We start from the raw sequence: 25,220 nt of genomic DNA, 5'->3' as shown, positions 1-25,220 counted from the left end.
AGCGGCCGCGGCGTCATTTATATACAGCAGCAGCAGCAGGAGGAGGAACCTCCTTCACGGCCCGCTCCTCTGACTGGGTGCGGCCGACCCACCCTCGCTTAGCTATTGGATGTGGGGGGAAGTGGGCGGGGCTCCCGCGGCGGCCGAGGCAGGCGCGGGCCTTTTCCTAACCGTCGTCCGCGGCGCGCGCATTAACGGACCGTCACAACAAGCAGCAGCAGCGGAGGAGGAGGAGGAGGCTGGCGGTGGATGGACTCATGAATATGAAGGAGGTGGGCGTGGCCGACGCGGGGGCTCGTTTTCCTCCCCTCACCCCGTGAGAAAATGGCGGCGGCGGCGGCAGCAGCAACAGCATCGGCGGCGGCGCTCGGCGTCCGGGCCGCGGGGTCTCCGCCGCCGCCGCCTCCGCTCCTGCGACGGGGCCGGAGGAGGCGGCGCCAGGGCGGGCCTGAGGAGAAAGAGGCGGCGGAGGGCGGAGGGCCCCGGTGCGCCTGCGGGCCGCGGCGCTGCCCGCCTCAGGGCCCCGGCCGCCCGTTTTGCCGCAGCCGCCTCGGCAGCTTCTCCTCGCAGCCGGTTCGGACCCCCTCGGAAGGGGAGACGCCGCCGCCTCCTCCTCCGCCACCGCCCGCCCAGGCAGAGCGAGGTGCGGCGACCGCCCGTGCGCGACACGTATCGTGTGAATGGGTTACGTGTGTGTGAGAGAGAGAGAGAGAGAAGGAAATGCACGCGACTCGTTGACGTTGGCTGCTCGTGTTTCTGCCTACGTGGGCAGCGGAGCCTCAGGGTGTGTGTTTTTTGGACAGGCGCCCCAGTTGCCAGCGAAGCACGTCGGGATGCGCGTGTGTGTGTGAATGGATAAATGCACGGGGGCGGGCGTAGGCGCGTGAATCTGCGGGCAGGTGGCTGTTGTTGCTTATTAATTAAATCTCGGGGCAGACATAAAAGTACAAGATGCAAACACGAAATTCCGTCCGTGAGCCTGTGTGGCTGTGTCACGCGGGAAGAGCAGCTCTGCGTGGGGCTTCACCCGCGAACGCAGTTGCATTTATTTCTAGCTAAATGGAGACAGGCTTGAGATGCGTGTGGTGGCTGCGGTGGTTGTTTTGCAATGCCTTCCGAGCAAATGAGAGCCAGAGGCGGGTTGACCCACCTTTCAGGTGACCCCTTGTTTTGCACCTGCTTTTAACCACTCTCTGCGGGTCTTGCTGAAATTGATTCCTTCAAGCTTTATTTCCAGGAATAATTGGTTAAATACCCAGAAATAATTGATCACTTTCTTAAACCTTAATACCCAGAATTACAAAATGCTAGTTGGCTCCCAAAATAGAATGGTTTTAAGGAATGTGCTAACCACAACATTGGTGTGTGTGTGTGTGTGTGTGTGTGTGTGTGTGTTTGTTTGTTTGTTTGTTTGTTTGTTTGTTTTATAACATCAGCCGTGTGCTGGAGGTCCATGTTTTATACATCTTGGGTGCACTCAAGGAGGAGTGTAACAATCACATGTATTGTGCAGTCAGATGCAATTGGCTGGGGCTCCTTGGTGTTTGCATTCTTATCTTGTGCATTGTCCACACCCCTTGGCACAGTTGGCATCAGTCTGAAGTGTACAGTATCTTGTGAAGTGAAGGAGTCCTGTGTGTGTATTCCTTGCAGGGGCAGATCATTCAGGGGAGCAGTCTCTAGACATGCCCCCTTCAATTTTCTTTATTGCCTTTATATCCCACTTTCTCTCCAAGTTGCTGAAGGTGTTGTATTCTTCCTCCCCATTTTATCCCCACAACAACCCTGTGAGGTAGGTTAGGCTGAGAACTAGCCCAAGGTCACCCTAGGAGTTTCATTGCTGAGCTGGGATTTGAGCCCTGGCCTCCCAGCTCCTAGTCTCTTAACCACTACACCACACGGGTTGATCATCCGTTGGCTGAGGGGCATGGGCTGTGTGTGTGCATCGACATCCAGTGCACAGGGTATCTGAAGAAGTGTGCATGCACACAAAAGCTTATATCAGAACAAATTTAGTTGGTCTATAACAGGCGGCCCCAAACTTCGGCCCTCCAGATGTTTTGGACTACAAATCCCATCTTCCCTGACCACTGGTCCTGTTAGCTAGGGATCATGGGCCTTCCAGATGGCCGCAGTTTAGGGATGCCTGGTCTATAAGGTGCTACTGGACAATTATTTATTTTTTATTTATTTTTATTTGCACAGGGCATGTTGTTGTGAGCTTTTCAAGTGCGTGTTATCCAGAGGTACCAAACGGTACGGCCTTTGTGGGTCTCGAGTGTTGTGATAAATTTAGTGCCTGATTAGCTGTGAGCGACACCTTGCTTGTGAATGTGCGAGGCTTGCTTTAAGTCAGGTATTGAGAGAGGAGGGGTGGACAGAGGAGAATGGAGCATTGAAAGCCACAGACCACTTCATCAGTGTAAAGCAGGGGTAGGCAACCTAAGGCCCGTGGGCCGGATGCGGCCCAATCACCTTCTCAATCTGGCCCACAGATGGTCCGGGAATCAGCGTGTGTTTACATGAGTAGAATGTGTCCTTTTATTTAAAGTGCATCTCTCGATTATTTGTGGGGCCTGCCTGGTGTTTTTACATGAGTAGTATGTGTGCTTTTATTTAAAATGCACCTCTGGGTTATTTGTGGGGCATAGGAATCAGGGTGGATAAAAATCAATGATTTTTTAAAAAAAATCAAAAAAATCGGATTTTTTTGATTTAAATCGATTTTTTTGATTTAAATCGGAATTTTTTAAATAAAATGCTTTTTGAGGAAAATATTTTACCACCCAAAGGTTATTCCATCATGAAATAAAGATTAGTTTTTTAATTATGTAGAATAAGGTTGTATATGTTTAATTTTTGGGGTAAATAAATTCCATTAATCCATTCACAATGTCATGCTCTTCCAGAGGTTTTTGTAATATTATTGGGCAGTTTCTCTGCCTACAAGATATTATCACAGATGCTTGGTTTACTTTTGCAGTTCTCAAAACTGAATTTGACTCAACAGAGATCACATGCCTCTTCTTCACAGCAAAAATGTTATAACATGAACGGAGTTGAGAAAAAGACCTTAATTCTATTGCTCTACAAACCTATGAATACAGAAACAACCCCTTCAGTGCTAACTTTCAAGAAGTTCAGTGAATAGAATAGAAATAATATTTTTCTGATTGGAGTGGACAGTATTTAGGTTTTTCATGTGTAGGCTGGGCTGACAGTCTAAGTTTCTTAAAATATAAGAATCACTTCCATGGATTGCAATTGTACACAAACATAAGATGGTGATTTTTTTAGTCCCTTTTAGTATTTGAAAACAACTAATACTCATGGTGCTGAATTAGTCCAAAATATATTTCACATAAGGTCACGGGTGGCACTGTGGTCTAAACCACTGAGCCTCTTGGGCTTGCCGATCAGAAGGTTGGTGGTTCAAATCCCCACGATGGGGTGAGCTCCTGTTGCTCTGTCCCAGCTCCTTCCTACCTAGCAGTTCAAAAGCACGCCAAAAAGTGCAAGTAGATAAATACCATAGTAAAATAAAAAAAATTCCTTCAGTAGCACCTTAAAGACCAACTAAGTTTTTATTTTGGTATGAGCTTTCGTGTGCATGCACACTTCTTCAGATACAGTGAAATGGAAGTTTCCAGGCACTTATGTAGAGAAGGGGTGGGGAGGGGTGGGGATGGGGAGGGGGGATCACTCAGAAGGGTGGTGGAAATGGGTGATTGACTGACTGATAGCTGTTGATGACCGCAAACGACTGCAAATGGTTTTGCATGAAAAAGCAAGGGTTGAGATGGCTGAAGATCGCTTATCATGTATAATGAGATAAGAACCCGATATCTCTGTTCAAACCAGGTCCCTCCATGGTTTTGAGCTTGGTGATAAGTTGCAATTCAGCAACTTCTCTTTCCAGTCTATTTCTGAAATTCTTTTGTAGTAAGACAGCTACTTTGAGATCTTGTATAGAATGTCCTGGGAGATTGAAGTGTTCTCCTACTGGTTTTTCTGTCTTCTGGTTCCTGATGTCAGATTTATGTCCATTTATCCTTTGGCGTAGGGTTTGGCCTGTTTGTCCAATATAGAGAGCTGAAGGGCACTGTTGGCATTTGATGGCATACACAATGTTAGAGGATGAGCAATTAAATAGTCCTGAGATGGTATGTTGGATGTTGTTGGGGCCAGTAATGGTGATGTCTGGGTGTATGTGGCAGCAAAGTTGGCATCTGGGTTTATTGCAGGCTCTGGTACCAGTGTCCATGTTAAGTCTGGTGGTTGTATTATTGTGGGTGAGGAGTTGTTTAAGATTGGGTGGCTGTCTGTAGGCAATGAAAGGTCTTCCTCCCAGAGCTTGAGAAAGGGAGCGGTCATTGTCCAGGAGAGGCTGTAGATCTACAGCCTCTCCTGGACAATGACCGCTCCCTTTCTCAAGCTCTGGGAGGAAGACCTTTCATTGCCTACAGACAGCCACCCAATCTTAAACAACTCCTCACCCACAATAATACAACCACCAGACTTAACATGGACACTGGTACCAGAGCCTGCAATAAACCCAGATGCCAACTTTGCTGCCACATACACCCAGACATCACCATTACTGGCCCCAACAACATCCAACATACCATCTCAGGACTATTTAATTGCTCATCCTCTAACATTGTGTATGCCATCAAATGCCAACAGTGCCCTTCAGCTCTCTATATTGGACAAACAGGCCAAACCCTACGCCAAAGGATAAATGGACATAAATCTGACATCAGGAACCAGAAGACAGAAAAACCAGTAGGAGAACACTTCAATCTCCCAGGACATTCTATACAAGATCTCAAAGTAGCTGTCTTACTACAAAAGAATTTCAGAAATAGACTGGAAAGAGAAGTTGCTGAATTGCAACTTATCACCAAGCTCAAAACCATGGAGGGACCTGGTTTGAACAGAGATATCGGGTTCTTATCTCATTATACATGATAAGCGATCTTCAGCCATCTCAACCCTTGCTTTTTCATGCAAAACCATTTGCAGTCGTTTGCGGTCATCAACAGCTATCAGTCAGTCAATCACCCATTTCCACCACCCTTCTGAGTGATCCCCCCTCCCCATCCCCACCCCTCCCCACCCCTTCTCTACATAAGTGCCTGGAAACTTCCATTTCACTGTATCTGAAGAAGTGTGCATGCACACGAAAGCTCATACCAAAATAAAAACTTAGTTGGTCTTTAAGGTGCTACTGAAGGAATTTTTTTTATTTTACTTCGATCCAGACCAACACGGCTACCTACCTGTAACCTAAATACCATAGGTACCGCTCTGGCAGGAAGGTAAACAGCGTTTCCGTGCGCTGGTCTGGTTTCACCAGAAGCAGCTTAGTCATGCTGGCAGTCACATGACCCAGGAAAACGGTCTGCGGACAAACGTCGCTTCCCTTGGCCAGTAAAGCGAGATGAGCGCCGCAACCCCAGAGTCGTTCGCAACTGAACTAAACTGTCAGAGGTCCTTTACCTTTTTTATATTTCACGTGGTGTAAAGCAAAGCTTTGTGTATGTGTGTTTGAGAGTTTTATCATGGAGTGTGAATTTGCACCTTTTAAACATGCTCTGGAGATATTTGAGCAAGTGTGAGTTTAGTTCTGCTTCTTGTGGTGGTCATATATTTTTTGACTTTGTGGGTAGATTTATTGAATGTTCTGGACATAGAATTAAATCATAGAATTGTAGAGTTGGAAGGGACCACAAGGGTCATCTATTTCAGCCCTCTGCAATGTTGGAATCTTTTGCCGAACATGGGCCTCGAACCCACAACCCTGGGATTAAGAGTCTCGTGCTCTACCTACTGAGCTACATAATGTATGCTGGACATATAATGCTGCTACAAAGAAGATGATTGGTGAAGTGAGATGGTGATAGTAGGGGGAAAGATTTTCCTAAGGTGTGTATACAGGGAATGGCCCTGTCCTTCTCTGGTCAAAGGTGCAAGGGTGACCTGGACTTACTGTTATTCTGCAATTCCTACCGCCTTCGGCAAGGTTGTTAATCTGTCCTAAAGCAAGGGACTTGATGGGTTTTAGCAACCACCACTACCTTGGGTGCTGAATCAGATGTTATGAGTAAATTCAGTTTTGTGCCATTTTCCTTTACTTGTCTGGGCTGGATCTCCACTAACCAGATTACCTTCATTTTGTCTGACCTGTGTCTAGGCCGGGCTTAGCCCTTCTTTTTTCTTTCTTGTTATTGAGAGAGCGTTCCTTGTGCAACAGGTCCCTAGATTCCAGTGTGCCATAAAACCTTTGTGTTATCTACCCTGAAAACCTTTTCATCTCTAAAAGCACTTCAGTGCCACTAATTTTATCGGCTCCCCCCATAAATTGACAGTTTCTGGTTGTTCTGGTCTGCTGTTCAACTACAGAAAAGAATGAATAGCTTTGTGTTGGATGGAAAGTCTGGGTTAGGTGTAGTTTGACAGGTTTTCTGAAAACTGCTTTTTGAAATTGACTATTCAGTTCAGGAGAATTCCTCAGTGTTGAGCTGTGACCAACAAGTTGCACTTCAGCCACTCCTTGATGTCACCTGAGGGGGGACACAAAGAGTTAAGGGGGAGTCTTGTGGATCTTCAGATCTCAGCAGTTGGCTTTCTTTGAACAGAAGTCACTGGCTGATTCTTGAGCACACAAAATAGGGGTTCTAATTGCAGGGGGGGGGGAGTGCACAGCAACATTCCGCTGTCGGTTTGATTTTGATTTTTGGATATTGCAAATGAAACTTCAAATAATTTTCCCCCCTGTTATCATATGTACCAGGTTACATTTGTTTGCAAAATGGACAAAAGTGTTCTATGTCAAGATTTTGTATGGCAGGGTTTCAAGTTAACTAAATGCAGTAAACTGTCATAAACATGTTAAGAAATAGTTTACTTATTGCATTCAAAGTCAGTTTTTCTTCCCTAGCTTTAAGCACCTAGGCCATGGGTAGGCAAACTAAGGCCCCGGGGGCCGGATTCCCCGGGGGCCGGTAGTGGTGGTTGCTAATTTCTTATTTATACCCTGCCCATCTGGCTGGGCTTCCCCTGCCACTCTGGGCGGCTTCCAACAAACATTAAAATACATCAAATATCACAGATTAAAAACTTCCCTAAACAAGGCTGCCTTTAGGTATTTTCTAAATGTCAGGTAGTTGTTTATCTCTCTGACCTCTGATGGGAGGGTGTTCCACAGGGCGGGTGCCACTACTGAGAAGGCCCTCTGCCTGATTCCCTGTAGCTTTGCTTCTCACAGTGAGGGAACTGCCAGAAGGCCCTTGGCGCTGGACCTCAGTGTCCGGGCAGAACGATGGGGGTGGAGACGCTCCTTCAGGTATACTGGACCGAGGCCGTTTAGGGCTTTAAAGGTCAGCACCAACACTTTGAATTGTGCTCGGAAACGTACTGGGAGTCAGTGTAGATCTCTCAGGACTGGTGTTATGTGGTCTCGGCGGCCGCTTCCAGTCACCAGTCTAGCTGCCGCATTCTGGATTAGTAGTAGTTTCAAGGTCACCTTCAAAGGTAGCCCCACATAGAGCGCATTGCAGTAATCCAAGCGGGAGATAACCAGAGCATGCACCACTCTGGCTAGATAGTCTGCAGGCAGGTAGGGTCTCTGCCTGCGTACCAGATGGAGCTGATAGACAGCTGCCCTGGACACAGAATTGACCTGCGCCTCCATGGACAGCTGTGAGTCCAAAATGACTCCCAGGCTGCGTACCTGGTCTTTCAGGGGCACAGTTACCCCGTTTAGGACCAGGGAGTCCTCCTCACCTGCCCGCTTCCTGTCCCCCACAAACAGCCCAATCACCTTCTAAATCTGGACCGCGGATGGTCCAGGAATCAGCGTGTTTTTACATGAGTAGAATATGCCATTTTATTTAAATTGCATCTCTGGGTTATTTGTGGGGCATAGGAATTCGTTCAATATAGTCCGCCCCCCCCACAAGGTCTGAGGGACAGTGGACCGGCCCCCTGCTGAAAAAGTTTGCTGACCCCTGATCTAGGCACTGACCAAACTCTGACCTGCTAAACTTCAGAGAGGGTCTACTGCTTTTAGGCCCTGCCCTGCACCTGACATTAAACTTTCTCAGATAGGAAACTGGATTTTGTTTTGTTAATCTAGGAAATTCAGTCTTTTCTTTAGCAAGAGTTCTGTCAGATTTCATGCAACCCAGTGTTGGGTCACTTTCCAGAGCAACGTCTGCCATGGGGACATGCTGTTTTGTCTTAGGGGAACCTAGCACCAAGTACACAAAGTTGCTAGATCTGTCTCTAATGCTAAACCATTAAATGATTTTTTAATATATAAAAAATCTACGTGTTGTGAGGCTTCCCTGGGTCCCGGCAGATAAATTTTACTCACTGCACTGACTGGCTGTGTAGCTGTGTGCATCCCTGTGTCATGGGTGCTGCTGGTGTGGGAATCTTTTGTGTGTGCACATGCATGCTCCTCTCCCTGTAGATTTATCGTAACCTTGTGCCAAGAAAGGCAAACTAACCTGTCTGGAAAGTAAAAGATACATTTTGTCACTAGAAAGGACTATTGAGAAGAGGACGTGGTTCCCTTTAAGCATTTCCACTCTGTCATACAATCATGCTCCCTTTCAAGTGATCGGGAAATTCGGGGCTGGCTTCCTTTGTATAAAGGAGAGCACATTAAGAGGCTCTTTGACTTTCTGGAAAACCCTGACTTTTCAAATGTTTGTTAGGGAAAGAATCGACATAAGTCCCATAACGCAAATACAGTGGTACCTTGGGTTGCGGACCCGATCCGTTCCTGGGTGCTGTTCGCACCCTGAAAGGTCCGCAAGCTGAGCAGCGCTTTTGCGCATGCGCGAAAGCATGATAGAGCGCTTCTGCGCATGCGCGAAGCACTGAGAATGCTTCTGCACATGCGCGCGTGGCGAAACCCGGAAGTAAGCACTTCTGGGTTCGCCACGTTCATAACCTGGAAAAACACACCCCGCAGCAGACGCAACATGAGGTATGACTGTACACAGTGTGTGACAATGTACATTCAGTGCTGGATGCAGGCACCTTTTGGGGGTGCTGTACACATGTCACCCCCATGTCATCTAGGGCTGGGAAATCTGTCGATATATTGTCCAAAACCAGTTTGAAGTCCATATCGTGATATTAGCTTCATAATTTTTGACCTGGCAGTATATTGCAAATGAGTGTTGGTAGTCGAAGCTGATGCCCAGAAGATGGGGCAGTGAGAGAGGCACACAGTACATTTTTGAATTTTGCTTCTTGCAACTCATTTCCACACACTTACGTTTGAAAATAAACATGCCCACGCCATACTGAAATGGGTCCTGTGTTTTGTAATTTAAATGTGGAAAGTTTTCTTAAAGCTAGTTGGTGGTACTGTGTGGACACAAATTGTGAATTGGCTAACCTGTCCCTTTTCAGCTTCTTATCAGTGAGTTATATTTGTTTTGCGATAGTCTCTTCTTTGCAAACATGATGAGATAAAATTGGATGGCTTTATGGATGACTTGGTCTTGAATTCCTTCGTAGAAAATCTCTGGTTCCAGAGAGTGACTTGCCTGGGCATGTGTTTTGCCAAAGTGGGTGTGGTTTTTAAAGTTGCTGCTGAGCGTTTTACTAGAGATGATACAGGAGGTGGTGCGACATTTTGCTCTCCAGCAGGACATCTATGTGCGCGAACCCTGCTTAGTTTCACTCAAGTTGCATAGGTAGGCTACCATTGTTGCATTTGATTTTTTTAAAAAAAGTTTTGAGAGGCTAAGGGCTGCTTTTTGGATCGTTATTTTAGCATGCAGTTGCCAAGTAGATTCATCTCCTTGTGGTGAACCCCAGTATGAGAAAAAAACACATTTCTGATACAGCAGTAAGAAGAACCATGCTTAACTGCATTTCTGTAGCATTTCTGTGAATGCTCAAAACACTAAACAACTCCTTCACCCCTCTTTCTGCCTGCAGATTTTATATTCAGAGCACCCATCACATTAAGCAAGCCTGGAGAACTGCATGAGGAATACAAAAGCCAGCTACGAAAGGTAAGACGGATGCATTCTGTGAAAAATTATTGCATCAAGACCAGGATGGGCAATTTGTGGGCCTCCAGAAGTTTCTGGAGTCCACCACCCATCTTCCCTGACACTTTGGACCTTCTGGTGGGGCTTAGTGGGAGTTGGGAGTCCAACAACATCTGGAGGGCCAGAATTGCCCTGCCCCTGTTCTAGGTCTATGGCTGTTAAAGTTCAAAGCAGTCACTGCTACATGTGTTTAGTGTGTATCTGTCTCCAGCACAGAGCCAGTGTTTATTTTGTGCTCATCCTTTTGTAGTACTGACAGATATTCCTGGGGTCTGATAGGATCCATACCCTATTTTTTATAAGCATTTTGCATTCAGGGCTGTTAAGGCATGCTGTAGACTCTTGACCCAGATTTCTGTTGTCTTCTCTTTCTGAATGTCAGATAAATTATCTATCTAAATTGTCTATCCATTTATTTACATCAAATTTATACACATCTCTGTAAATGTGAATTTGGGCAGTCTTTTGCTACTGAGGGCGACTTAAAGTATGTTAATAATTGTTCTCTTCCTTGACTAAGAAGGTTTGCTTGGGCACAGTTGAGAGCTTCTGTTTCATTTTCTTGTAATCTTTCTCAGCCGTGGTAGAGGATGAGAGAAAGAGATTAGGTGGAGCAAAGGAGATAACTTCGCAATGTTTCCCATGCTTTCTGCAAATTATTATTGCAAGAGCTCCCAACCTTGGTAGACCTGTGGAATGTTGAGAGTGTGACAGAGCTGTACACCTCAGTTTCTCTTCTTCCCTTGCCACTCCCAGTGCTGTCATGCCACACAGATGTTGATCCAAGTCATGGATCTTTGTGGGTCTTCCGTGATTTTTTTCATGTGGTGCCAACAAAACGACAGTATGTATCCATGGACGCGTTTGGTGGGATCCCTTGTAAAAATCACACAAATGGTATCATGTTTTTAATATTCATTTGGGAGCAGCCCAGAGTGACTGGGGAATTATTATTATTATTATTAGTAGTAGTAGTAGTAGTATTATAATATAAATTCAAGTTGCTTTGTTTAATTTCCATGGGATTCTACTTTTGCCAGGCCCATGGAAAAACAAAGAGGACACATGCCTGCAGGATGCTGTGTGTGCCTGTGTTGCGCAAGTGCTTTGTCTTTTGTAGGGCGGAAGACATTGTGCAAACCAGGCTTGATCCCCACACCCTTACTCATTCCTCTTTCTCGCTCTGCTCATTACCCTCACCTCTTCCATCATTCTTTTCCATAGCTATTTTTGCCCCTTCCATCTCCTCCTTAAAACTACAGTCATACCTTGGGCTACAGCCGCTTCAGGTTGTGTCTTTTTGGGTTGCGCTCCGCGCCGAACCCAGAAGTACCGGAACAGGTTACTTCCGGGTTTCGGCGCGCACGCATGCACAGAAGTGCTAAATCACGCTTTGCAAATGCTGCGGGTTGCGAACTTGCCTCCTGCATGGATCACATTCGCAACCCGTGCATCCACTGTATTTTCACTGGGTGGTTGGACACACTGCAAAGCAGTGCCTTAGCTACCCACCATTTTAATTATCTCCAGAGGGACTCTAGGCGCCCATGCACTTCGCTTGGTAAAGCACCCAGTTGCCCGGTAGAAATAGTTATCAGTTTCTAATACTCCAAGAAAACTGCTCAGAGGAAGGGACACAGAGTGAAGAGCCTTCTGGGTGATGCATTCAAAACTGTAGGACTGTAAGATAGCACCGTTGCCTACTGGCCACCAGAGGGGGGGGAAATAGAAATGTTATTCATGCAGTACCGGTATTATAGAGGTGAGATACTGAATTCCTTATACAGATCTTGTAGTTTTAAAGCCTGGCAGCAGCAGAAGCCTGATGACTTTAGGAAAGTCTTCCTTGTTGGAACTGCACTAGGATTTTCTTGATGCTGTACAGTAGAAGCATTTTTGTAGTTCTGATGATTTCCTTTACAGCAATTGAGGAAAAAATGTTTTCAAGTGTTTCTGGGACTCGTGTGCAGCTGGGAGACAGCTTTTTGTCCACTTCCTGTTTGGCTTGCTGACCCTGCTTTTTCTCTTCAAGACACATTGGCAGAACTTAGATGTGCTTCCTCTCAATGTTCACACACCTCTTCTGAACTTTAAACTGTGCCCAAAGGGAGCAGATTCCTAAACCTATGCTCAGGTGGGACATATAGATTGTCCAGTGCCTATATTCAGGAGTTACTGCCAAGTCTTGGAATTTAGTCCTATGCTACACCTGATCTTCTCACTATAATTTTTGCATAATAGATAGGAAAATAGGAGTCAGGCCTTTGCTCCATCAAGCTCAATATTGTCAACACTGACTGGCAGCCTCTCTCCAGGATTTCAGACAAGACCTTTCCAGCTCTACCTGGAGATGTCAGGGATTGGTCCTGAGACTTTCTGTATGAGGAACAGCTGCAGCTCCAGTCCTTCCCATAATAACTGCCTTATTATTATTATTTTTAAAAGCAAAACCTTGCAACACCAAAAACAAGTAATTATATTTCTAAAATGGCTACCATGAACCAACCTAGGTCCTCTTATGGGTCCCCCTGCCTCTTCCAGGCAAGGTGAGTGGTGACCACAATAGGGGCCTTTTGATTGTGGGACCCTGATTCTGAAATGTTCTTCTCAGGGAGGCCCACATGATGCAGAGTCTGAGACCTTTTCAGTGCTTGGTGGAGACATCTTTATTTGTTTCCACCTTTTAGTGTTTTCAGGTTTTAATGATGGGTTTTATCTGGCTTTAACGCTACCGTTGTTCAGCTCTTTTACTATATTTCTATAGATTGCTTTGTTTTTAAGTTACTTTAACTGCTTTGGAAGGTTTTGCCTAAAAAGCAGTGTAAAAGTCACTTCTCCAGGCTAAAGAGATCCAGGTCTTTCCATCATTTGTCATCCAGTTTGATTTCCAGTCTCCTCACTATCCTGGTCACCCTCCTTGGGACCCACTGCAGTTGGTCAATGTCTCTCTTTAACCGTAGCACCCAAATGTAGCCGCAGTAATAAAACAGCTGCATTTTTTTAAAAAAAGAGCAGCAGCCAAAGCGAGATTAAATCAGGACATTAATTCTCATTTGCTTCTAGTTGAGGGATGAAAAACTGCAAGAAGAGAGAACCTCTGATGATTTTATTCACAAGCTGATTGTTGAGGACACTACTGATGCAGGGAAAAGAAAAACAGAAGATCAGAAGAAAGAGGAGTCCTTAATGGTCAAAATGACCCAAGAACGTGTAAGTAACTGGGGGTTGCGCTATGCTGCTTTCTCCCCCCCCAAACCACCACCACCACACACACACAAAAGCTGTATACCTACCTGCCATAGCCAGGATAGCCAGGAGGCATCAGAGATTGAACCTTTTGTGGGCAAAACATGTGCGGTGCCCCCCCTCCAAAATACTACGATTTAGTTAAAGTCCATATGGTGGGTGTAGGATAAAAAAAAATACTGCTGCTTTTAATGAAGAAGCCAATAATTTGGGTGTTCCTCCTAGAAATAGATTGCAGACGCTAGGGACTATGTCACGTGACGATGGCACACTGTCTTCTCCGGGGACTTTATTGTCAGGTTCATGGCCACACCAAATTCAGTGCAGAATTGAAGGGGGAACTTTTGAGACATTGTTTCTTCTGGGCAGTCTTGCCACAGGAAGCCACAGATTTTGTTGTTCAGCTGTGCGAACCAACACAGGACAAAGATCCCCACGAATATGGACTGCAGGGATTGAAAGTGCTGAGTGGGCTCCTCCTCCCTAGCTATAACTACATAAATGTGCAGACAGAATGCTGAGTGGGATGGGAGAAGGGGGCATCTTACTAGATGACAACCCTGACCTTAAAGCTTTGCTCAAAAAAAGCCCAGTTGATTTCAGTAGGACTCGCCTTCAGACATGCGTATTCAAGAGGAACAGAGTAATCTCCCATGGGATACTGATGAGCTAAGGATCTCAGGACCCAGGCATAGAAACTGGATTGGCTAATATCCCTTTCCCTCTGTTATTTATTCCCCCGTGACTGGTCTCGGTCCAGTATACCTGAAGGAGCGTCTCCATCCCCATCGTTCTGCCCAGACACTGAGGTCCAGTGCCGAGGGCCTTCTGGCGGTTCCCTCGTTGCGAGAAGTGAGGTTACAGGGAACCAGGCAGAGGGCCTTCTCGGTAGTGGCACCCTCCCTTTGGAACGCCCTCCCACCAGATGTCAAAAAGAAAAATAACTACCAGACTTTCAGAGGACATCTGAAGGCAGCCCTGTTTAGGGGAGACTTTTAATCTTTAATCGATTATTTTATTCTTCTGTTGGAAGCTGCCCAGAGTGGCTGGGGAAACCCAGCCAGATAGGTGGGGTATAAATAATAATAATATATTATTATTATTATTATCATTATTACCCTGTTTCTCATATTTTAAGACATACCCATAAAATAAGCCATAGCAGGATTTTTAAGCATTCAAGGAATATAAGCCATACCCTGAAAATAAGACATAGTGATAGGCACAGCAGCAATGCCGACCGCAGCAGGAGGAGGAGGAAAAAAATAAGACATCCCTTGAAAATAAGCCATAGTGTGGTTTTTTGAGGAAAAAATAAATATAAGACATGTCTTATAATATGAGAAACACGGTATTATTATTATTATTATTATTTATACAGCCTGTGATGTTGGATATGAATCTAGCCATCATGACTATTAGTCGTGGATGGCTATAGCTGCCATATTATTTTAATCCCTTAACTCTGAAACCATATGGCTATATACTGGTCAGGGTTTAAAAAAACTCACGAGACTTTGAAGTGATGAGGATGTAAGAAATCTATTCGCCAATGATGTAAATCACCTTCAGACTCAGAGGCGGTATCCCTTTGCATTCCAGCCTCTGGGGAAGAATAGTGGGAGAAAGAGCCATGTCATGCTTTCGGGCTTCCCAGGGACATCTAGTTGGCCACCAAGGGAAACAGGATGCTTGACAAAATGGGTCTTTGATCTGATCCAGCAGAAAGGCTCTTCTACTTTTCTTCTTCTACTGTTGTCTCCAATTTGGTTACAGCCAACAAATCTCCCTCTGCTCAGTGTGTACTTCAAACGTAACTGCTGTGTGGATTGGAGGCTCAAAACACTGTTGGAAGAAGCAGTGAATTGCCAGAGTGAGGCTGTTTGTGGTCTACTGTATGCCACGTTGGTACTTTTTGTGAGTTGGCAGTTTCAAATATTGTTATAAATAAGGAAAGTGTCAACTAATTTTTCCTTGATTACTTCAGTTTCCTGAACGCCTCTCTGATTCCGAGAATGAGGAACCATTCCAGGGCAAATCTGCACATCGGTCAGCTTTTGTCTCCAAGGGAAGCACCTACTCAATAGCATTGGTGGCAGGGTAAGTCCTTGGTGACTCTCTGGGTTGTCTTTAGGGGAAAGTTCCGGCTAAGACAATGGAGGTAGGTGGGGCAGGGAATATTAGGAGAGTGAGCAGATGACTCTGGACTCTGAAATAGTGGCCCAGAATTTGTTCCTCAAATAAACTACAAATTAGAAACCACTTCTAAATTGTGTGCACATTTATGCAGATGTGTTACAGGGACTGGGTTACAAGGAAGTTGTGACTCCTGGTTTTTGTGGAGCTGTAAGGGGGAGGGCAGTGTTGCGTGAAGGGGCAATTTAGCTGGATTTTGTTTGCCTGCCTGGAAATCTTTTTGGCAACCATGTGGACCAGAAATGCTGAACAGTTGGAGGTCCTCTTTATAAAGATTTCACAGCCCCTTCATGTTCTGGGTGCGGGGGCTCTCTGTAGGTCATAGGCCATTAGTAAAAATAAATGGTTTTTATACCATATCTGAAGTATCCTTACTACTAATGGGTTCACAACATTTAAAACAAAGCTCAGACCATTAGAAGCAATAAAACTAAAACTAGTAAAATAATGATTTCTAGACAGAAGGCATGTGGCTGAACCAAAACAGTACCTTGTTCCAATACATGTAAGTCTACCTGCATATATACTGTGGGTCTGTGCCTGTACCCGCCCCCCCAGGTGAGACAAAGAGGAAGATATTGCACAAAGATCAAACTGGTGTTTAATGATAGTATTATGTAAGCATTGTGTTAATTTATTGTGCTTTTCCCACTAAACTTTTGTTTTCTTTACATTTTATTTAGAAACTTGAGCTCCAAGGTAGAAAGGAGCCAGAGTTGCAACGATACCCTTCGAGAAAGATCCAAAAGCAGGCAAAGATCAGCTCCAGTCAGAACAAAGGTGATGATGCTTTTGAAAATGGTGGCTATCATGTTTGGTTCCACTGCCTTAAAATGCCCTGAGTTGTATTGCAAAGAGTCTTTGATTTTACCAGGGGACTGATGCATCTGCTGGCTTTCTGTAATACTGAATGTGTGTTTCTTGACAGATTCCTTTACTACTGCAAAGGGTCCTGTGGGTGTTTCCATGTGGCAGTTTGTTGTTGACTCAAACCAAAGACTCGCCTAGCTTAGGACCCTCTTTTCACAGAGGTGCCCATAAGACACCCCCAGGCAGGACCTGAGTGCAATAGCGCTCTCCCTACTTGCAAATCCCAGCAACTGGCTTTCAGAGGCATTTCAGAGGCTTTTACTGCCTCCTGTAGTGGAGGTTGGACGCAGCCTTCATGGCTAGCAACCAGTGGGAGCCTCTTCCTCTATGAATTTGTCCCCTAAGGTCACCTGTAGTTTGGGACATCGCTACATCATTTGGGAGTGAATGCCATAGTTTTAACTATGCAGTGTGTGAATAAGAACTTTCTTCTTTCTATTCTGAATCTTCCATCATCTAGCTTCATCAAATAACCTTGGGTTCTTACTATTATACTGCACTATTATGTCTCTGTCCCCTTTGCCTTCACCATCCATAATCATTTTACACCACTCTCATGCCTCCCTCTTTATCCACCTTTTCACTGAATTAATCTCCAAATGTTTCCTCGTTGGTGAATTACTCCAGCCCCATGATCACTTCAGTTGTGTGGTTTTTTTTAACCTTCCAGCTCTCCAATGTCATTTTGAGGTGTGTTGACTGAACTGCACAGTACTTCTAGTGTGGTTGTACCATAGTTTTGTATAACTTCGTCATGATATTGACAGTTTTCTTTCCAGTCCCTGTTTCTAATGATCTATAACATGGAATTTGCCTTTTTTTTTTTTGGTAATGTGCTTGGAGGGCTGTCTTACAGCTGTTTTCATTATTACCCTGAATCTGCCTTCCACGTTAATATGCAGCAGCAGCAGCAGCAGCAGCAGTTCTCAACATAATCTGTAAAAATCGTTTTTATCCAGTGGTACCTTGGTTTGCATGCGTCTTGGTTTGCATACGTTTTGGATTACAAACACGTCCAACCCGGAAGTGTGTGTTCCAGTTTGCAACCTTTTTTGGATTACAACCCTTTTTTTTTATTACGAACAAATTTTTTTGGGAGGCCCCATTGGCCAAAGCGCGCCTTGGGTTACAACCTGTTTTGGTTTACAAACGGACGTCCGGAACAGATTGTGGTTGTAAACCAAGGTACCACTGTACTTTGTAAACCCCTTTTGGCATTAAGCTGTGTATAAATTAGTTAATAATGATACCCGCTTGCTCCTTGCAGATAAACCAGTTATCTGGTGCGCCTGCTCCCCTCGTTGGCGTTCTATCGTCCACCCAGAACAATCGCTGCCTCTCCGCCCCAGACCTAACAGCTGATAAGCGCCTTGTCTTCCATGCAGCTGCTTCATTCTCCGTCCTCCAGAAGCCAGAGCGCTCTATCAGCCCCGAGAGCAATGACAGCATTTCAGAAGAACTCAATCACTTCAAGCCAATTGTCTGTTCACCCTGCACACCTCCAAAGCAGCTTCCTGACGGTGGAGTTCTCAGTCCTCTAATTATCAAGTCTACTCCGAGGAACCTAACGAGGAGTTTGCAGAAGCCAACCACTTACGAAGCCAGTCCCAGGATCTTGAAGAAATGGGAGCAGATATTCCAGGAGCGGCAGGTGAAAAAGACTCTTTCTAAAGCCACCCTAACATCTCTGGCCCCAGAGGTGGGGGAAGATTTTCTGGTTCCTAGCATGAACTCGCTCGTCAAAGAGCCCCTGCAGATATCAAACGACGTGCTGCCACCTGAAACCATTACGCACGTGCAGGCAGAGACAGACTGTTCTCCTTCCGTCTGTGCTGCAAAGTTTGAAAGCTCTGGCAATATCAGGAGAGACTTGGAGGCGGTGGAAGATTACCCCAAAGCACCTGTAGCGAGACCCAACGAAAGCACCCTAAATACCAGGATTTCTGAGGTCCCCAGCACAAAATCAGCCTTGCGGCAGACGGAAACGTGTCTAAACGTTGATGCCAAAATGGTGACCCGGAAAGTGATCAGAGTCAGCTCGGAGTTTCCAGAGAACGGGGCCCTCGTCCCATCAGTCAAGGCAGCTGGCAGGAAGCAGCTTAAGTACCTGAACGAAAGTGAGCTGAGCAACTTCCCAAACGGCGTCTGTATCGAGAAGGCCCTCGGCGACGAGGCCTCGCCTTTGAGGAGGGGCCGAAAGAGACAGTGCAAAATGAAGCACTTGGAACAGGGCGGCTCGGTCAAGAGACTGAGGCAGGTGGCCTGTCACCACGGGGTGATGGCTGCTCCCGAACCTCCGAGGAAGAGGAGGAGGAGTGAGATGGAGCAGAGGCTGAAGCAGGAGGAGGAAGACCGCCGGCTGGCCTTGCAGCTGCAGCGGAAGTTTGACAGCGAGAACAGGACAGTGGCAAGGCGGAAAGGGAGAGCGGATCAGTATTTCTTGCGGTCAAAGAGCACCACGGGTGCAAAGTAGCACTTATTGAACAATGTTGCCTTTTCTAGTTAATGTGAGGTTGGTCAAAATGATCTGGGAAGGAGGAAGACCTGTTTTGTTATCCTACCTCCCCCTCCCCCATTTGCGTTTCCTTTTTTTTATGGTAAGGTGAGTTAAATCCAGTTCACGCTACAGTCAAGGTCTTTGCACAGATGTTGGCTACACTTTATTCTTTTTACTGAAGTTGCTTCTGAGGCTCTCAAAACCCACTCACAGGAATGCATATAAATTTCACTGTGATCAGAAGGGCATAGACCCGTGTCTACAGCCGAGTCCCACTGGTATGCAAACTGCTTCTAGGTTGCAAGTAGATGACACTATTGGATTGACATTTTTTGTCACTGAAGCCAGTTGCTGTAAGTAATCTTGTAACCTCAGGAGCAGCCTTGAGAGGGAGAGAGGCCAGCCACTTGAACTGTGGGATACACAGAAATTTATTTAAATATACAGTGTATTGAGCATTCACATATATGGAGGGCTGTTTATACAGAACCCAAACTAATAACCTTTTGCCAGATCTGTGGCTGCTGTTTGTGCTGTCCATCTCTTAACACCCGGCACAATCCGTTTGCATTGCCATAGATTATTTTTTTATCCCAAGGCCATGTTAATAGGAGTCAGATTTGCAGTGTACAAATAAATACAAGGCTGCCCACTCCAGCGAGACAGAACTGAAGGCAGAGAATTTGCACCTAGTCTCTCTCTCACCACCTTGGTGATTTGCTTTCCCAAGTCTTTCTCCTGCTCCTCATGCCCAGCTTTGGGGATAAAAACTGTGACATCAGTGGAATGACTTCTGTGACTGGAAATGTGTGCGGACGTGTTGTGTGAATGAGATGGCCGTGGAGAGTGGATTCTGTTGGAACTCTTCCAGTGTCTGGTTTTTGAGATTGCTGAGTTGAAAGGCCCAATGCAGATTACTAAACTGTCCCATTTAAAGTGGGTTTTGAATTGGAGATAGGTGGTATTGGTAGAATTTTCTGGACATCCACCCTAACCAGTGCTCACTTGGTCAACAAGTTAAAGTTTCCACATGTGGAAGTGTGTCATATTTACAATCTCTTCAGCAGTGCTTGTTTTCTAGTGTGCTGCAGAGGGTTTTGTTTTGTTTTGTTTTGGCTGTATCAGAAAGGCTTTTCACAAGCCTGCTTTGTCGTAAGAATTTGAAGAGGATAAGTTGACTCATGACGACTTCAGAAGTGGCCACTGCAATCAGCCGGGTTTGCCCCACACTAGGAGTAGGTGTTTTGAAGCCCCTTTGAACTACGTAGCATGATAGATTGACATTGAGGCCTCTGGGTTTGCTGCTCAAGAAAAGTTGAAAGCCACAAAAGGTGAAATACAGAGTAAATATTCTATAAGTACGCTATCCTGGTATGGTTAGAGCCAAAGAAGCTCTCAATGGGTGGAAACTTGTAATTTCTAAAAGCAGGTTGCGGTTTAAAAATGCACTTAGCACTTCAGCAGTCACTTCTAGACCCAAGTTTCTGTGTTGTGCCGCTGTATCCTTTTGCAGGTGGGAAACTAAAACTTGGCATTCTTTTCCCAAGGTTTCCTTGATCACTGGCAAGAGAGCTACCCCCACCTGTCTTCCAGCCTGACTTGTTCATTCCAACTCTGCCTTGTGGAGTTTCCTTGGTTCTCCTGCAACTTCCTCTCTACAGCTGTTTGCTTGAGAGGCAGAGCTCTTGCATCAGCCTTGACGCTTGCTTGGACCAAGCAAATCCGGCACTTAGAGAGAATTCTCTAAAAACTAGGTGGAGGAAAGTGTTGCTCTCACTTTTTGTTCAGGTGGACTTTGAACTAATTCCAGATTGGTTTGTTTTCCTGGCGAACAGAACTAGAATATGTTTTGGTTTCACTTTTGCCTCATTTCCTTAGGTGAGGGGTCCGCAAACTTACCCAGCTTCGGGCCGGAGAGTGCGCGCCCATACGTGCGCACACACGCTATTTCCGGTGCACTTCTGGGTGGGAGGAGCGCCGAGAATAGCTTGTGTGCATGTGTGCAGGCCTCCTCTGACCCGGAAGTGCACCGAAAATGATGCTAGCGTATGCGCGCACGCCATTTCCGGCGCACATCCGACCCGGAAGTGCACCAGAAATGACACTAGCGCATGCGTGCAAGCTATTTCTGGCACACATACGACCCGGAAGTGAGCATCACGGTCCGGATAAAAGAGGCCTTCGGGCCATATCCGGCCTGCACGCCTTAGTCTGGGGACCTCTGCCTTAGGTCCTTACCATTCTATCATACTCGGTTAGAAGGAAGCCTCACTGATTTCAGTGGGCCTCGCTTTTTGGTAAGCTTGAGTAGAATTGCAACCTTAAATTTTGCTGATGTCTTAAAGAGACATAAAATACTTCTGTCAAATGCAGTGTTTCCTTGCTGAAAACCTGGGAGCAGTCAGTAGTATTCTCAGCACGCCAAAGGCTGCCATTACAGTAAGAAAACCATTATGGAGACCAGACCTTTTCAGGCTCTTTGGAAAGATGTGGCCCCTTGGTAAGAAAAGGGGATTGAAAAGGCACTTCAGAGGAGGAGAATTGGGCCTTAAAAACTTGGAAAGTATGAGTTCACTTAAGATGCTTATTTCAGCATAATCTTTGGTGAATGCAGAGCACTTTTCCCAAGTGATCGCACGTCAAGTAACGTAATTTGGGTGAGCTGATGATCACGTTTCTTAATGGGAATTTAGGATCATCACTGGAAGAATTATGTGGATTTCCAGTTCTTTTGTGCACTACCACACGCAGGTAGTCAGGCTGTCTGTTCCGTGTTGCCCTGGTGCATGTTGCAAGGGCCCAGTGACGTTCCCTCCACCCCACAGGCTTAAGGCTGGCATGGAGCAACAGAGAAGATCACTCTGCCATGTCTCATTACTGGTAAAATGATTGGGTGAGAGTGAAGGCCTCTTCCCCCATGGATGCTAGACTTTTAATCAGTACACCCTCGGGGGTGTACAAGTGATTTAAGTGAGTGCCAGAAACACGGGGCATCCTACAGGTATACCTGTTGGCAAACAGGGATGGCAGAAGCAATGGCGAAGTAAGATGTGCGATATGGTCTAGGTCTTGACAGTCTGTGGAAAGGTCCACCGAGGCAGGGAAGCAAAGCTTTACCTATGTGGTATCTTCACACCAACCGTCTTCTTTCCAGGATATGCTGTGAAAAGGTCTAGTGCCGTCCATGTGGTCTCAGACAAGAGACTGCCTATGGCTGCACTTTTCTTTGTGGGGACATCAAGATTTCATGATAAGAGGCACCAAGGAGAACTCCACAAATTATATAGGAGCAAACCCAGATTTTTGACTGAGTATGCACTTGGAAGGAGAAGCCAATCTGAGCACCCTGAGGGATGTAATGTACCTGCATGGCACACCTGCACATAGCCAAAGTTTTGTATCAGTTTGGCTCTTAACTTCCTTGCAGTGGACTATTTAAGTAGCCCTATGGCCTAAGGGGCGCCCAGTAGCTTTCTGGGACTTTCCTCCTTTTTGAAGAAAACACACCAGTTGCAAAAGAGCTCTAGCAACAGAGATCTGCTATATGCTCTTGTAATCCAGGGCAATGTCTGGAAGTAGGCACGGCACAAGGAGCAATATTATCCCCTGCAATTTTGCTGCGTAAAGCTCCAAACCGAAGCACATTCGGAAAGTGGATCTATTCAATGAGCGAGCTCCCTCAAGCTTGGTGTTTCAAATGCAGGCATTCCAGAAGAGGGGTGTGTATGGAACGCAAACACGACTTGTTTCGGGATGTGGGACGTGAACAAGGTTCAGGATTAGGAGGTCAAACGAGGCTCTTGGGGGTGGGTGTGTGCTTGTGCGTGCGTGCGTGAGCATTAGATGAAGTCATGGCTGTGAACCTCCCCACCATGCATCATTAGCTAGTGGGGGATGTGATGCACACTGCAGGAATGTAATCAGACAAGAGGTAGCTGTGTGGCCCTTACATCCTTTATACTGGCCCTTGGGTAGGGCAGTTGCAAACTACTACTAGAGTGCTTTTGCCCAAGGTTCTGGCCGACCTGATGCCAAACATGAATCTCTTTGGACATATGAGCCTATAGGCCACTGAATGTATTAACGGGGCCCTTTAGTCTAGATAGATGTGGGGGGCCTTAATCTTGCAATGTTGGTTGCCCACCTCATAGCCTAAAAGCGTGCCCGATGTTTTTGTGTGTTCCTTGCCTTTGAGAGATCTGCCCTCATTTGGTCAGAAACCGACCCAGGCTTGCCTACTTATCAAGGAGAGCACTACCGTTGGGCCTGTTACGTACCCACGGAGGTCAAAGAGAGTCTTGCCATAAATGTCAGTGGGTGTGAACGTGCTGCTTACCGGCTCTTGCCTTTGTCAGACTTCTGGTTCCTGGTGAGGTTTAAAAATGGGGTTCTGTTTATAGCTCAGTTGGCTGGTCAAGTGGGCTGCACTGCTTTATGGCACTTCCTCGTGGCCCCCAGGGGGTGGGTGGGTGGGAGATCTTGACACAGTGAGTGAATGAATGCAGCTGCCAAAGACACAATCTGACCCTGAAAATCCACTCTGGCGCTCCTGGGTATCCCTGTTTGGAGAAGGGAGCGATGCAAGTTCTTCAGTTGATTATGGATGTTGGTGGAAATAGCGAAGATGGGAAAAGTGCCAAAAGATTGGATTTTGTACGATGATTGTATTGCATTTTATTATATAACTGTCAGTATTCTTTCTCTTCAAATGTATTGTGGGGCATGTCATGGAGTACAGGTCAAATCCAAGCACTTTGTTGAAGTTCTCTCAATGAAGGCAAAGGAAGAGGAAAGTACAAGCCTTAAAGACTTTCTATAATGCATTGATTCCCCCCCCCAAAAAAAGGACAAAACCCAAACCTGGACATTGCTTCAACGAGTACCTGCAACGCTTCTTGTTGGGCTTTTAAAAAGAATCACGCTGGCATCTTGATTTTCATCTTTTCCGGTGGATTAAGGAGGCCTTGCCTTCAGGAAGGTGCCGCCCAAAACCAGTTTCAGCTCTTGGAGAGGACCAGATGCAGTCGCTTAAAGTAACATTCCTTGCCCAAGAACTGACTGGATGTGAAAGTCGATCAATTTCGACGCTGGTCTGTGAGAGACTCTGCTGAGTCTCCACAGTAAGGTCAAAACTGCACTGCTGAACTCTACAGCTGGTGCCGCCATCTTCCTAAATGTTGTGTTACAGGAATCTGATGGAAAACATTGTTCCTTTTCCAACCATTTAAAACACTGCAAGCAGGTATAGAATTAGCTGTCCACTATGCAAACAAAGAAAACACCTTTTTTTTTTGTTACCATTGGTGGGATTTTGTGTAAGCTAGGTTCTACTGGTGTCTACTGTCAGACTGTTCCCAGTAAAATTGATGTTGCTGCATTTCTCTACATCCCTTCTCCCAACACACACACCCCGCCGCCCCCGGTATGCTTTAAATCATTTTGTGCTTTGGTGTGTATCCTCCGCTTGGTACTTGAAAACCAGTGCAGTACAAAACAAAGCATCATTTTTGAGATCGCAACTGAATCACTGTGGCTTCATCAGATTTTTTGATAAAACAAATCTGTTTACTGAGAAACTAATGTGTGTGTGTCTTTATGGGTAAAGGCACACAAGTCTCCCTCGCCTAAGTTCTTGGAAATGGATTTTTTGGGGGTGGGGGAAGAGGATTTGCAACAGTTAAAAAAAAAGTGGACATCCTTTAACCCAACCCAGCTACTGATTCTAACACAATGAAATTGCAAGCTTTCCTAAATCTCCTTCGACAAGCCCCTCCAACTAAAATAAGATAGTTGAGTTGACCAGGAAATAACTGTGGAGCGTGGATCATTTTTGTAGTTATTCAACCACAACCCCTTTTAGTGTAGCTTTACCTACGTTACCACTTAACTGTAGCAATACTTAACTGTAGTGATCAGATAAATTGGAAGGGGGGTGTAGCCAATCTTTCAGACTGATCCAGCAGTGATGATTTTAACTCTTCTTTAGAGATGTTTTTATTTCTTCCATCTACTTACAAGTTTCTTAGAATTTTCCAAGGGCTGCTCAGATGCACATTCAGTAGCCTACGTATGCAAAAGTTCATTCCCTACGTCTGCCTAGTAGTCCCACTGTACCAACAAGGTAGAATACAGCCCCAGACTGGCTTGGGTTTCAATGAGTTTTGTGCAACAAAAAATAGATTCCGATGCATGGGTAAGAGTGAAGTGCTTGAATTTGGAGAAAACATTATGCTGACTCGGTGAGAGGAAGCCAAGCCATTCTGCCTGAGCTCATCATTGGGGAAAGGCATGAGACTCAGAAGTCTGGACTATGAGGAAGAATGGGACTG

General features: G+C 45.7%; 1 protein-coding gene across 1 annotated transcript; it reads left to right on the top strand.

Annotated features, from left to right (window-relative positions):
• The first annotated feature begins 309 nt into the window (after positions 1–309).
• On the top strand, positions 310–23,383 carry RNF169 (ring finger protein 169). The gene is made up of 6 exons (XM_060274030.1): positions 310–643; positions 9,967–10,043; positions 13,146–13,292; positions 15,316–15,428; positions 16,208–16,304; positions 17,662–23,383. The coding sequence occupies exons 1-6, from the start codon at positions 325–327 to the stop codon at positions 18,865–18,867; spliced, it is 1,959 nt and encodes a 652-aa protein (XP_060130013.1). The 5' UTR covers positions 310–324; the 3' UTR covers positions 18,868–23,383.
• The last annotated feature ends 1,837 nt before the right edge of the window (positions 23,384–25,220 follow it).

Source organism: Zootoca vivipara, chromosome 4, assembly GCF_963506605.1.
Source record: "Zootoca vivipara chromosome 4, rZooViv1.1, whole genome shotgun sequence".
NCBI classification, from domain to species: Eukaryota; Metazoa; Chordata; class Lepidosauria; order Squamata; family Lacertidae; genus Zootoca; species Zootoca vivipara.
Note: the sequence above shows the minus strand (reverse complement) of the source record. Positions and strands in the feature narration are given on the sequence as shown.

Bases quoted from the DNA above. Each gene is read 5' to 3' on its own strand.
- RNF169 (XM_060274030.1), top strand. From the start codon at position 325: ATGGCGGCGGCGGCGGCAGCAGCAACAGCATCGGCGGCGGCGCTCGGC. The intron at 15,429-16,207 runs GTAAGTCCTTGG...CATTTTATTTAG, and splicing joins TCAATAGCATTGGTGGCAGG to AAACTTGAGCTCCAAGGTAG. The intron at 16,305-17,661 runs GTGATGATGCTT...TGCTCCTTGCAG, and splicing joins CAGCTCCAGTCAGAACAAAG to ATAAACCAGTTATCTGGTGC.